The sequence below is a fragment of the Hyla sarda genome, chromosome 2, assembly GCF_029499605.1.
Source record: "Hyla sarda isolate aHylSar1 chromosome 2, aHylSar1.hap1, whole genome shotgun sequence".
Lineage (NCBI taxonomy): Eukaryota > Metazoa > Chordata > Amphibia > Anura > Hylidae > Hyla > Hyla sarda.
Genome location: NC_079190.1, coordinates 129,125,358 through 129,140,924, shown reverse-complemented (window position 1 = coordinate 129,140,924; position 15,567 = coordinate 129,125,358). Strand labels below are relative to the sequence as shown.

General features: G+C 38.0%; 1 protein-coding gene across 2 annotated transcripts in view; it reads right to left on the bottom strand.

Annotated features, from left to right (window-relative positions):
- PCDH17 (protocadherin 17) overlaps window positions 1-15,567 on the bottom strand; it is a 203,232-nt gene that overhangs the window by 114,964 nt on the left and 72,701 nt on the right. For both annotated transcript variants that reach the window (XM_056555484.1, XM_056555483.1), the window contains 2 exons: window positions 7,266-7,324; window positions 6,996-7,168 (listed from right to left, as the gene is read on the bottom strand). In XM_056555484.1, coding sequence (XP_056411459.1) covers window positions 6,996-7,168; window positions 7,266-7,324 — 232 coding nt within the window. The remainder of the gene's footprint in view (window positions 1-6,995; window positions 7,169-7,265; window positions 7,325-15,567) is intronic.

Genomic DNA, 15,567 nt, shown 5'->3' with positions numbered 1-15,567 from the left:
TGTCTACTGGGGGGCACTACCTACTGGGGGAATACCTACCTACTGGAGGTATTGGGTATTGTCTACTACCTACCTACTATGGGCATTATCCACAACCTATGGGGGCATTACCTACTGCCTTCCTAATAGGGAATTTACCTACTATCTACCTACTGGGGGCATTACCTACCTGGGAGCATAACTGGGGACATTACCTACCTACCAACTGGGGCAATTAATTATCTACTAGGGACGTTAACCTTAGAGGGGGGATTTCCTATTTATCTGCTGGGGAAACTAATAGTGGAGGGAACATACCTACTGAAGGCTTTTACCTAATGCAGGGGAATTATTTAATTCCCATCCTGGTCAGTCCAGTGGTCCAATGTGACCAAAATCAACACAGGTGCTGAAGACAGCTGTGTAATGGGATTTAAGACAACATGTAACTTTATCTGCAGGCTGAGGCTGTGAAGAATCTATTCCTCTAATGGGAGTCCTGGAGTTTTTAGATTTAAAAGAGGGAAATTGATTACTATTTTGCTGAGTGGCTGATAGTAAGCCACTTGTATAGATAGGAAGAGATTCATTTATAGTTAGAACTTTGAGCAGGAATGTATTTTGTATTATGGGTGTGAAGGCTGTATTTTTTGTATCTTTTTTTTTATTTTATTTTTATTTTTTATTGCCTTGTTTTAATGTTCCTGTCTGGAGACAGACCACATAACCCCATACCAGTTGGTTGGTAATATATATATATATATATATATATATATATATATATATATATATATACATATATCATATATTTATAATCATTTACAATTTACATCACTTTTTGCTATTTGTAGATTTCTTATATCTAGCCACATTAAATTTATTAATAAACTAATAAACGGATTCAGTGCTTTTTCGTTTCTCATTTCTGACTGGATTTTGGTATTGCATTTATATTACTTGTATTTTTTTGCTCGCGAACCATGATATCAATTCAAATAATAAATAGCTGCCCTGCTCTTCCTTACAGTATATTGTTTCTATGTTTGTCCTTGTATCGAGAACTAAAAGGTGAGCCATGGAGGATGACAGTTATAGTCTGCCAGAAAAAATTACTGTTTCTTGCAAGAAAAGAGCCAGTGGCTCAGATTTACTTGGCATTCCATTTAACTGATATGATCCTGTCTCTGCAGAGGCTGAAGTTGTAGTAATGTAAAAAAAAAAGATGGGTTGTGAAGCAAGCGTACAATGATGGGGGTATTTAATGTATTCTGAAGTAGCCAAATGTACTAAAAATGGCTGTAAATTCCCTGTAATGAGGCTATCAGATGCTTTTAAAATGTTTAATTTCCCACTGAGTGGCACTACACATGATTATGGTCAAATAGCACTCTTTCTGCTATGCTCTATGAAAATCGTGATTAAGTGGTTTATTTATTTTCTGTGGCACTGTAAAAGCTATAATGTTCCCCCATCCATCCCAATGAGGTTTTTTTTTTCTCCTATGGAGCTTTCATTTGCATAGCATAGAATAGGTTCCTGCTTAAAACTAAAAAAGGTAGCTCTAGTGTGAAGTGTTTTCTATAAAAAGGCCACAACATATTTATACAGATCAATGTCCAATTATAAACAGAGAACCACTATAGTAAAAGGTCAGAAAATAATAATCTTTCTGGCATTTATTACTTGCATAGCAAGGTCTTGTGCAAGGTCAACCCGCAAAATATACAATAGAAATTACATTGCAGTATTTTAAGTTTTCCATGCAACACAATTCTACAGGATTCAAGAAAACGGTATATTTGAAAAGGATGGAAATACCGATATTTTACTAGATGAAGTGATTTTCTATAATAATAGCTCATCTGTTTTATTGTCTGCTCTAGTTGATAAACCCTGTATTCAGTATAATTTCGGAAGAAAAAAAACTATACCACATATTTACTTATGCATGGGAATACAGATATGAAAGCAAGGACTAGTACCAATTAGAAAGTGAGCTTTAGCATTGCTAATATATTATAAATGGGTCCCTATTATCCAGATAATTCATATAAAACCGTTAACTGTTATAGAAAAGAAGTACGTTGTGTTAAAAAAAAAAAACTATTTTGTCCAGACTCTGTTACAAATTCTGTTATATGCAAATCTCCTCCAAGACCTCTCCTTTAGTTATATCTGCCTGTGTGCTATGCAAAAATGATCTAACTCCTCCAACATGCTGTAACTGTCGCAATTATGTAACCAAAATGACCCTAACAACATATTTTTAAAGGTCCTCCTAGGAACGATCTCTATATAATTGAAGGCTTCTCTTATGAACTATAATTACCAGAAATGTGCTGGTCATGTCTTCATTCCCGAACAAATACCTAATTTTTTTCTCTATACCTTCAGTAAAATTAAAGGAGTTGTTCATGTACAAATATTTTTTTTTATAATTTTTTTGGGCAGTGGCAAGAGCTGCCCTTGTTGCAATTGCCAGATTCAGAGACGAATCAGTTCCTGGCACTTTAACTTCCTAGATGCAATAGTCTATAGCAACTGTGTCATTTATAATGAAAAGTGTACACTGAAAAAAAAAAAAAACACTTAAAAATTATAAAAAGCATCAAGCCCTTTAACCCCTTAAGGACCAGGGTTTTTTCTGTTTTTGTACTTTCATTTTTTCCTCCTTACCTTAAAATCATAACTCAATTTTGCACATAAAAATTCATATGATGGCTTATTTTTTGCACCACCAATTCTACTTTGTAATGACATCAGACATCTTCTGACCCCTATAACTTTTGTATTTTTTCGCCTACGAGGCAGTATGTGGGCTCATTTTTTACGCCATGATCTGAAGTTTTTAGCGTTATCATTTTTGTATTGATCAGACTTTTTGATCGCTTTTTATTCATTTTTTTCATTACATAAAAAGTTACCAAAAATACACTATTTTGGACTTTGGAAATTTTTTTTGCACGTACGCCATTGACCATGCAGTTTCCGCACGCGGCGATACCACATATGTTTATTTTATGTATACTTTTCTTTTTTTTTTATGGGAAAAGGGGGGTGGTTCAAACTTTTATTAGGGAAGGGGGTTAAATGATCTTTATTCACTTTTTTTTCCACTTTTTTTTGCAGTGTTATAGCTCCCATAGGGGGCTATAACACTGCACACACTGATCTGTTACATTGTTCAATGGTTTCTCATAGGAAACCATTGATCAATGATTCTTCCGCTTGACTGCTCATGCCTGGATCTCAGGCACTAAGCAGTCATTCGGCGATTGGACACCAGGAGGCAAGGTAGGAGACCCTCCTCGTGTCCCAGAGATGTCCGGGATGCCGCAATTTCTCCGTGGATATCCTGAACAGCCCCCTGAGCTAACCAGCAGTGATTTACTTTCACTTTAGATGCAGCGTTCAACTTTGAACAACACATATAAAGGGTTAATAGCGTGCGGCACCGCGATCAGTGCTGTGCGCTATTAACCACGGGTCCCCGCCGTTGTTGGAGGCCGGGCCCGACCCGCTATGACACAGAGCCACGCCGTAGCCCCGCATTATAGAAAAGGAAAGGACTCAGGACGTACCGTACCTTAAGAGATTAAAGTAAAAAAATGTCCTGTTCCTGATAAGGTTTATTAATTCCTTGCAAAATGATATGAAATTAACTGACATACTATGGCACCACCTGGTATTCATGTTATTTGACATTGTATACATCCATCTAATGAACTTAGTGCTGATGGACACACATGCTCAGTCATGCTACCTGCAGCCAGGCATCTGCATAGTGAACCACTGTAGAGCAGCCAATACAATCAGCCTTCTAACCTGCTTATCAGGAACAATCTAGAGACTCTGCAGTAACATAGCGGTATGTATATATGAGAGGACTTATTCTGACAAAAATACAAAGGGATTATATTGTCAGTTGCCCCTACTATACAGATTAACATAAAATAGAGACATGAAATATTTAAAAAAGGTATTTTTTTTCTACAAACAAAGCCAGCAAATGACATTAAAACAGCTAAAAATACCCCTCCTATGTATATAATATAAGAAATCTCAGGGGCTTAACCTGGTAAAATGTAAACTTCATTGTGTCCAGTTTAAAGACAATTGTCTATTTGACTACCATTACCATACAATAAGGAACCTTGATATAATATTTACATGACTAGACTACTATTTTAGCATTTAGGCAACATTGCTTGTCGCTGTCCTAGAATGCAAGCTTTATTTTTAATACAAAGACAGCATTTAAATGTTGTGCATTATAACAGGTACGGTAGAAACAGAAATGTTATTTATTCTCTAGCAGATGAAAAGGATGCAACTCACACAGAGAACAAGACTTTGTACATAATATATCGGCCTTGCAGTGCATTCTTCCTTTTATGAGTTACTATCAAATGCAAAAGGGAAATGTGTCAGAACAAGACCATGTAAGTATAATAACTCAGGGTCTATACATATCTACAAGCCATCCTCAGGTTCAGGAATACTCTGGAGTAACACTCATGACCAAATGTTTTCATGCATATTGATTTTCTTACATTTCAATTCTTTTTATTTTTATTTCAATTCATGACCTACACTAGGGGACTAGAGTTCCATTTCATGTTTGAAGAGATTAAACAATTACTGCTGCTGATGAAATGGGATGTAGGCTATTTATACAACATTACTAGTTAAAGCAAACATCAGCAAAAAAATACGAGGCATTATCTAAGGAATAGGCAGGAACCACATAGAGATGTGTCAAAAAGAATTTATCCTTTTTCATTTATGGAAGTACAATTAGGTATGTATGAACTAAATCCCAGGTATTTGCTTTCATTTGTCTAATTATTATATATATATATATATATATATATATATATATATACGGCAGGGGGCTCAACATACCATCATTATAAGAAAAATAGCTATGTATGACATTGTTATTGGCGCTTAGAGTGGCATCACATTCACTAGGCATTAGGTCTGGACAATAATACCAGGACTTGTGAACAGTGTCATAGACTTAGCACCAGGGTAAGGACCATGTATATGGTAATTGATACTAAGTTTGGTACAGTATGCCTAGACCTTATTTAAGTTAATTTATTAAGTTATAAATTACAATGTATAATATATGCCTTGTGTCACTAACAATGAGTGAATTTTGTGAGAGTTAAATTATGTTTAAATTACACACACAATTTGTGAAAATTTCAACTTTTTGGAATTCATTTCAGATTCAGTTTATCCTTGTTCTGCTACACTAAGGCTATATCCACATGTCGGAATTTCCATGTTGAATTCCACATTGGAATTAGGCATGGAGATTCTGCTGCGCTGCACACAGATGTTTCCGGCACGGAAATTCGGTTTTCTGTGTCCGCGGAAAGAAAGAACCTGTTCATTCTTTCTGTGGACAAAGCACGGAATGCATAGCTGTCTATGAGATGACACATTCCTGTGGTGTCCTAGCGCCAGCATATCATGCTGATGCCCACAGTTTGGGGAATGTCTGCACAGAGATTTTCCATGCAGACATTTTGTGGTACATACAGCAATTCTGAATGCATTGCAGCTTCCACTCACTTCAGTCGCTGGGCCAGGTACTAAGCACCTGACCCAGCCACCTATTGTACTCTGCAGAAGAAGGGGCTCCTTGTTTTGGCAGTGGGCAATCACAGGACAATCGGGGCTCTTCTGAATCAAAATTCAAAACAAATCTCAGATTAGATCATTTGTGCCTGTCACCATTGCCTGCACAAACTACCAGGCACTCATTTAAAAAATAAATAAATAATAATAAATTAGCAATTCGATTTGTCACAGACTTCGCAGCTCGGCAGTTGCTGATTTTCGCCTGCATAAATTATTTCAGCTTTCAGGTGCTCCGGAGGGCTGGAAAAGGTGGATACAGTCCTGAGAGAGAGTCTCCTAGGACTGTATCTACCTTTTCCAGCCCACCGGAGCACCTGAAAGCTGAAATGATGTATGCAGGCTAAAGTCAGTAACTGCCGAGCCGAGAAGTTTGTGACAAATCGAATCACTGTAACTTCGCTCATCTCTAGTCACTGCCTAAAATTCCTTGAGATTCCATTTCAGAAAAAAATGATAAAAACTGAATTAATTTTTAGATTAATGTAGATTCATGTTGTTTAAAAAATCTTCAAACATTAAATAATATATATATATATATATATATATATATATATATATATATTGGTCTATTGCTTCCCGCATTGCCAATGCTGGGGCCTTAGGATCATTTATACATTCTCTAGTAGTAATGTAGCAAGGGAATATGCAGTCTAATGTAAGCTTGTAATATTACCCCCTCATAAACAAATGATATATATATATATATATATATATATATATATATATATATATATATATATAGCAGCACTACTGTCTAAGAGAATTCATTAGTCACTGCCTAAAATTCCTGAAGATTCCATTTCTGATAGATTGATAAAAACTAAATTGATTTGTAGATTGATGTAGATTCATGTGGTTAAAAACTCTTCAAACATTAAAATGTTAAATTATATATATATAATATTGGTTTATTGTTTCCCGTATTGCTAATGCTGGGACCTTAGGATCATTTGTACATTCTCTAGTAGTAATGTAGCAAGGGAAGATGCAGCCTGATGGAAGCTTGTAATATTACTCCTCATAAACAAATGTATATATGTATATATATATATATATATATATATATATATATATAAAAAGCAAAATCATCGGTAGTTGCAGTATCTTGTAATACGGCTACTCCTAACTAATCTATATATATATATATATATATATATATATATATATATATATATATGTGCGTGTGTGTAAATATGAGCCTAGTTTCTGATCTTACTCCAGCAGATGCCTCTTAAAGCTATAATTAGATGTTATAAAATATATTTCTTTTAGTTTAAAATAAAGTAAGGAGGCTACTTAATGTGTAGTGACACGGTGATATTTAACCCCTTACTTAACATCATAATGTCTTGGTTACTCACCCTGCTCCAATGGTTGGCATTTAGTTGAAGTGGTTTTCATCTTAAGGGCTTCTCTTACAGACATGTCACAGCAGGAACCTTTGTTAGTGTCTTGATCACTGTCAGCTTGATCACTGTCTCCATGACCACTGTCCCTTAAGCTTGCTCTTTCTGGGTCTTTGAAGGTTGAACTACTGATTTATTATAAAGAAACAAGTTAATGTAAGTGTCTTCCAATGAGAAATTTGCCCAGAAAAGAGCAGCATTAAGCATTAGTTTAAATGGTATTACCTTTGAACAAACTGTTGTCGGCTTCCCATGTAATTGGACTCTGCAGGGAAATTGTCTGTCTGTGAAGAGAATTAAATAAATATATAAGTATACACACGTGTGAATACATATTGGACAAACAGTAGTCTAAGCAACAGGGTTTTCTGCTTCATCATTAATAAAAGAAAGAAAATACATATAATTTAACGTTTCTACATTTTAATTAAATTTAGTTACAAACTGAGCATGATGGAAAAATAGATTCATCAATCCCAGGCACTAGCTCCTAAAATAAGCATTAACAATTTGCCACTGTTATATATATAGAGTAGCACTTGTCTATGCTTATGTATTTTTTATTAGCTGGCTATGATGATGGAATATTTGAGGGAATAGAATAAATAGGGATTGCCACCCACAAAAACAAAGTCAATCATTTACTACTGCTCATTTTTAGCAAAGCATTTCCTATTTACCGTATTTTTCGCCGTATAAGACGCACTTTTTCTTGGGGGTGGGTAGTTGGTGCGTCTTATACGGCGAATAAAGACACCTATTGCGGCGGTCCCTGCGGCCATCAAAGGCCCAGACTCACGGCTAATACAGGACATCACCGATCGCGGTGATGCCCTGTATTGACGCTTCAGATGCGGCCATCAAAGCTGACCGCCGCGTCTGAAGGGAAAGTGACACTAACCTGGCTGTTTGTAATCGGGCTGTTTGGGACCGCCGCAGTGAAATCGCGACGTCCCGAACAGCTTACAGGACACCGGAAGGGACGTTACCTGCCTCCTCGGTGTCTGCTCCGTGCCGGGATCCCCTTCATGGCCGGCGCTCTCCTTCGACGTCATCACGTAGTCGCACACGCCGTCCCATCATCCAATAGGAGCGGCGTGCGTAGCGACGAGATGGCGGCGACGTGATGACGGCGATAAAGAGCGTGGATCCCGGGGAAGAAGATGTCCGAAGCGTCGGGGACACCACGGGGACGCAGCGACAGCGATGAAACGACATCTAGGGCAACGGTGACGGGTCCGGAGCGGCGGGGACACATGAGTACTACCTCCTATCCAGTGGTCTTCAACCTGCGGACCTCCAGATGTTGCAAAAATACTACTCACAGCATGCCCGGACAGCCAACGGCTGTCCGGACATGCTGGGAGTTGTAGTTTTGCAACATCTGGAGGTCCACAGGTTGAAGATCACTGTTGGGTTCAGAATCTTTTTTTTTCTAGATTTTGCACCTTTAAAATTGGGTGCGTCTTATATGCCGGTGCGTCCTATAGGGCGAAAAATACGGTAGGTTTTCGTACATTAACAATTCAATCTTAGATCACAAAAACACAATGTTAATTCCTCCATGTAAAAGAATGGGCAGAGATATGCAAATCACTCTTCTGCATTGTTGTGGCTAACTATTAATCTAGAATTACTCATGTATGACACAAATAAAGCCCAAAATGAAAGTGCCATTCATTTCAACTTGTATACAGCTGTTTCAGGCGTGTTAGCCTGCATCCGTGTATGATAGAGAAGCTGTATTTAATTCATGGAGGGCAAGCAGAGAAAGATAACTGGGAAAGTAATAGGTGGGAGATGTAATATTTGCATTTTTTGTAGTTATTATTTTTTTTTTTTCATTGTTGTTGCACATGTTTTTTGCATAAAATTCATAAAAATGTACAAGCACTTTCATATGATTTGCTCAAAAAATTCACCCCGTTGCCTTTGGATAAAGTTTGTATAAACTGCACCTGGTCAGAAATGGAGTACCAATTTTTTTTTTATTTAAAAAAAATTCACAGACAATAAACCACTTGAACACACATGCTAAGAGGAAACCACACCTCTAAGGCTTTTTCACATTGCCGTTATGACACAGCAGTGTGATGATCGTTGGGGGGAGCCAAGAAGAATAGCAGGAGACAAATTACTGCTAGCACCGTCTTTTTCTCCCGCTATTCCTGTCAAAAAAGATAATAGTAAATGGGAGCCGTCGGGACCCGATGTTACCCTTTGTTCTCCATCACGAGAACTGCCGTTAAAGTCACACAAAAAAAGAGACTTTAACCTCTTGCCGCAAATGGGCATTCATTAACGTCTATCAGCGGCTCCTGAGGTATGACACGTGCTCAGCAAGTGAGTGCGCATCATACCCAGTGGGTCCTGGTTGCTATAGGCAACCAGGAACAACGGCTAATGCCGGACATCGCCAATCGGGCTGATGACTGGCATTAACCCTTTAGACGCGGCGATCAAGCTTGATTGCCGCGTCTAAACATAAAGTAAACATTGCTGGTTATCTCTGTGGTGCTGTTTCGGATCCCAAACAGCTTGCAGGGGGCGAGGAGGATCCCTACTTGCCTACTCGTTATCAGATCGCCAAATGACTGCTCTGTGCCTGAGATTCAGGCAGGTGCAGTCGAGCGGCAATAACATTGATCAATGCCTTGCTATTCCATGGCAATAATCAGTGTAGGAAATCAGTGTGTACAATGTTATAGTCCCCTATGGGGGCTATAACATTGAAAAAAAAAAAAGAAGTGAAAAAAAGTGTTAATAAATGTGATTTGACCCCTTCCCTAATAAAAATCTGAATTACCCCCCTTTTCCCATAAAAAAAAAAACTGTGTACATAAAAATAAACTTATGTGATATTTCCGCGTGTGTAAATGTCTGAACTCTAAAAATATATTGTTAATTAAACTGCACGGTCAATGGCATGGTCAAAGTCCAAAATAGGGAATCACTTTTTAAAGTGATCAAAAAGTCTAATGAAAACAAAAAAAATGAAAATACCAATAAAAACTTCAGATCCCAGCACAAAAAATGAGCCCTCATACTGCCCCTTATGCGAAAAAAAAAAAGTTATAGTGGTCAGAAGAGTACATTTTTCAACGTATGAATTTTGGTGCATGTAGTTATAATTTTTTTAGTAGTAAAATAAAATCAAACCTATATAAATTGGGTATTGTCGCGACCATATGCACCTACAGAATAAATATAAAGGGCAATATTTACTGAAAACTGCACTGGGTAGAAACGGAAGCCGCAAAAAATTTTAAAAATTTATTTTTGTCTTCAATTTTGCCCCACAAATAATTTTTTTCTGGTTTCGCCGTAGATTTTGAAATGAAATTATTAATGGTATTACAAAGTAAAATTGTTGGTGCAAAGAACAAGCCCTCATATGGATTTTTAGTTGGAAAAATTAAAGTGTTATGATTTATAGAAAGTGAGGAGAAAAAAAAAACAAAAGTGCAAAAATGAAAAATTGCCAAAGAGGGAAGGGGTTCTCCATGGGGAGCAATGGCAGTGTGAAAGGGGCCTAAGAGGAGAAAAATCTATACTGTTGCACACAGATTTAAAAAAAAACAAAAACTAAAGACTAAATTCAACAGCTAATACAAATCATCAATGCTGCAAAAAACATTTGTGCCAATTCACATACTTTTCCACCAAATATTCTTAATTTTGCCCCAGATAGATCTCCCTCATAATGTAATGCAAAAATGTCTTCAGTGAAGTCTTCTGGTTTGTAGAAGCCCAAGTGACCAGTCAAGGCCACTAGAAATGTACTGATGATGTCTGTATTTATCCTGTTTTTCTTTCTATAAGGCTGTGTTCAAAAAGGTTTCTGGTTTACTACATAACATTTTCTTCAACAAAAATGTTGACTATGTTATTGTATACATCCAAAACTGTATACATAGCATAAGCCAAATGAAATCATTTTTTTCACAATCTGTTAACTTATAAATGTTTATCCTTTTCAAATGTATTAAATGTATAAGTTAAAATAAAACAAAAATGTAGTGTAAACCCAGCTTACAGGCGTTATTGACTGGTCCTAGTTTTACAGTAATGTGTTCACCCTTGTCTACATTAAAACCGTAAAGGGGTTATCCAAGAATAGAAAAACAGAACTACTTTCTTTCAAAAACCACTCCCCGTCTGTCCCCAGGTTGGGTGTGGTTATGCAGCTCAGTTCCATTGAAGTGAATGGAGCCAAGTTGTAAATCCACACCCAACCTGCAGACAAATGTGGAGCTGTTTTTGAAAGAAATAAGCTGTGTTTTTCTATTCCTGGAAAACCTCTTTAATAGTCTTCTCATTCCTGTTTTAATTTATCTTAGTTCATTTTAGAGCTGCAGCTGAAAGATTCAAGGTGACAATTCAGAATATGTGCAATGGCACTTCAGGCGGCTAGACTGGTTTTACCTGCGTGTAATACAGATATATTAGTGTTCCTGGTCTGTGACCCAACTACAGAGCTAATCCCCCAAAATAAAAGGCATCTTAGAGATCCTGTTACTTCAGGTCATTAGCCTCATAGTTGCAGCCAAAAATGCACCTGTAGTATGTATGAGAAACACACCTTACAGTGGCCTTTTCATCTAGCATAGAATTCTTATTCATCTCAGGCATCAAACTGTTTCTTTAGCACTCCTTAAAGGCTATGGATACCATTGCACTGATTCTTTTCATAGTTGATTTGTTTTCTCGCAAAATGAAGCAACATTCTAAATACTTTCCATTAACACCTTCTTGACCACCAGGATGTTTATAATCTATGGGCAGTCAGCAAGTGGATAACATTTTCCTACCATTTAGCTGCTACTCATAGAATGATAAGTCCATCAGATGGACTTTCTGCTCATTCAGTGTTAGAAATAGTTGAAGGAAGGAGGTAACGTGCAAACTCAGATTGAAGATAGGCCAGAGAGAATCTTTGAAGGACAGCTCACACAGGCTATAGAGCAGTCTTTCTTAAGCATAGTCCTCAAGACCCCCCAACAGGTCATGTTTTCTGGATTTCCTTAGTCTTTCATAGGTGATATAATTATTTCAGTGAATCAGGCATCACCACAGTTATATCACCTGTGAAAGACTAAGGAAATCCTGAAAACAAGACCTGTTGGGGGTCTTGAGGACCAGGCTTGAGAAACACTGCATAAAAGGCAGATGAAAGGATAGAGTCAAATAGGTTGTGTACAAGTGTAAGCATGCCACCGAAGCTGTAGAAGCATAAGTGAGAATATTTGAATATTTGTTAACCCCTTAAGAACACAGCCCAAATAGTCCTTGAGGACAATTTTCACATTTCCTTCTCCCCTTTAAGAGCCATAACTCTAATTTTTCCACCCACAGGGCCATGTGAGGGCTTGTTTTTTGTGCAACCAATTTTACTTTTCAATAAAATACCATATTTATCGGGGTATACCACGCACCGGCCTATAACACGCACCCTCATTTTACCAAGGATATTTGGGTAAAAAAAGTGTTTTACCCAAATATCCTTGGTAAAATGAGGGTGCGTGTGTGTGCGATACACTTCTGACCCCGCAGAAGCCCCCAGGAAAGGCAAGGGGAGAAAGGCCATCGCTGCCCACTTCTCTGCCCCTGCCTTTCCTGGGGTCTAGACCCCTGCTGCCGCCGCTTCTCTCCCGCTGGCTATCTGCGCCGCTGCCCGTTCTCTCCCCCTGACTATCGGTGCCCCACGGTGCCGGCAATGGGGCAGTCGTTGCTATGCACTGCACGGCGCGGCACAATGACGAGTGACTTCATTTCGTTTTGCAGTGCATAGCAACGATGCAGGGGACGCACACCGAAGGCCTGAAGCAGCGCGGACCCGACCCCGGCAACAGGTAATTATATAACCGGGGATGGGGGAGGCAACAGGCAGCGGCGCCGGCGATGGGTGCCACTTCCCCTTCTCTCCCCCTGGCTATCGGCACCGCTGCCCCATTGCCGGCGCCGCTTCTCTCCCCCTGGCTATCGGCGCCGGCAATGGGGCAGCAGCACCGATAGCCAGGGGGAGAGAAGGGCCGGCAGCAGGGCTCTAGACCCCAGGACAGGCAGGGGCAGAGAAGCTGGCAGCGACGGCAGGTCTCTGCACCTGCAAAGCCGCTGCAGTTCATTGATTTAAAGCGCCGGCTTTAAATCATTGAACTGCAGCGGCTTATTGACTTATAACACGCAGGTAGACTTTAGGCTAAAAATTTTGCCTAAAAAGTGCGTGTTATACGCCGATAAATACGGTATATGGTACAACCCAAAAAAATATTATTAGTGTGGGAAAATTAAACAAAAAACACAATTCTGAAAATTTTTAGAGGGGTTTTGGGGGGTAACACAGTGCACTTTGTGCAATATGATTAAAATGATAGCCCTCTTTTCATGCTTTCATATTACTGTAATGCTTTTAAAAAAAGGCAAACTTTTTAAACAAAATAAGTATGCCTAAAACCGCCCTATTCTGACCCTTATAACTTACTATATTTATCCATACACAAGGCTTTATGAAGGCAGATTTTTTTATACTTTGACATTATAGTTTTGATCAGTGCAACTTTTGCTTATATTCTAAACACATTTTATTTTATTTTTTTCTGGGATGTGACATGACTAAAAATCATCAATTTTGGAGTTATTTTTTTAATATTTTACCCTGTTTACCATACGGGATCAATAACATATTCAAATAGTTTGGTGATACTAACTATGTTTATTTAGTTGCAAAGAAAAAAAAAAGAAAATCGTAAAATGGGCAAAGGGGTCTAGTTTTAAATTTTATTGGGGGAAAGGCTTATTCCCATAAAAAAACTGCTTTTATTACACATTTTTTTTAGTTAGGAGACTGTTTATAGCAATTACTTAATTGCTTTACTGTTTAGTGCTATGCATTGGCATAAAACTGATCAAAGATATCAGTCATCCACTAGTACAGCCTGTCAGAGGGTAGACTATGAAAATGGTTCACAGGGGAGGAGCGCTGAGGAAAGAAGGAGACCTCTGGCTGCCATCTTGACTGATCTTAACCCCACAAATGCACTGTGGTAGTTCCATGAGTGTAACTAAGCCCCACAACTACTATTACAGTAGATGCTGTGATTAGTATTGATAATAAAATCTTAAAGGGGTATTCCATGGAAAAAACATTTTTTTTTTTTTCAGATCAACTGGCTACAGAAAGTTAAACATATTTGTAAATTAATTCTATAAAAAAAATCCTCCCAGTGCTCATCAGCTGCTGAAGTTAACTTGTTATTTTCTGTCTGGCAACAGTGCTCTCTGCTGACAGAGGTGTCAGCAGAGCGCACTGTTGTCAGACAGAAAAGAACAACTCAACTTCAGCAGCTGATACATACTGGAAGGATTAAAACATTTTAATAGAAGTAATTTACAAATCTGTTTAACTTTCTGCAGTTAGTTGATATGAAAATGTATTTTTTTTTTCATGGAATACCCCTTTAAAGGGTTATTGAAGGGTATCAGCATGATTGCTGATGTTTGCCAATAGCCACGAGGATCCTTCTGCTGATAATAGCCAGGGCCTGGCATCTATGAAGCAAGCATAGCTCCTCCGCTTTCATAGATTGTACATGCCACAGGGTGTAAATGTATGCCCTTATGCGCTAAGCATCAGGCGCCCAGTGTGTATGATTATGCCCTTCATCTTCTTGGATTTATTAAAGACTTAATATGGTGCAATAACATTTTAGCTTACCATAGTCTAAAGCAAGAATTAAAAAAATGCTTTACAAAAGGTATTGATAGCCTTTAAGTTTTTCACTTTTATCTCCACATATTATGACCCTTGTCGGAAGGGTCATGAGAAAATTAACTGGGGGGAAAGAGGGAGATAAAAATTGTATAGAAATGAAAACATATGCTTTGCAAGGAACCTCTTAAGGACATTTTCTTTTTTTGTACACCAGCAAGCATTGCATGTATGGATAATTTAATCTTCATAATTATGTCTCATCCATATTAATATCTGTTGCTGTGTAACACCACGGCATGCAAACAATAATATTAATGATCACGGTTGCCAAGTGCAAAAGAAAAGAGGCATTTTATGGTCCTGTTAAGTATTTTTAGCACAGCAAGCTCCCAAACCAAGGATCTAATGTTGTTTACTAGATTCAAATTGTATGGACTTCTGCCAATTACAGTCTGAATTATCTTTGAATAAGTCATGAAAACTTCAAGTAGCAAAACCAGTAGAATAAAGATAAACAAAATAAAAAGGCACAGTCATCGACAGTAAACACCAACAAGCCCGTATGCCTTGCAGTTGTCATATTGATAAAATAATGACAGTTCTACGTATCATATCACATTGCGCTGCACCAGCAATGTTATTTTAATGTGCGTGTGTGCGTGCAAAAAGCACTTAAGGAGCACTAAGAAAACGCCTAATTAATGAAGCAGAAAGCCTAAGGTAATGGGTAATGTTGCAAAGCGAGTGTTTACATAAATGGCTAATCTTAAAAATTACCCTATTTTTCTGGAAGTTAATTTTCTTTAATCTTGCTGG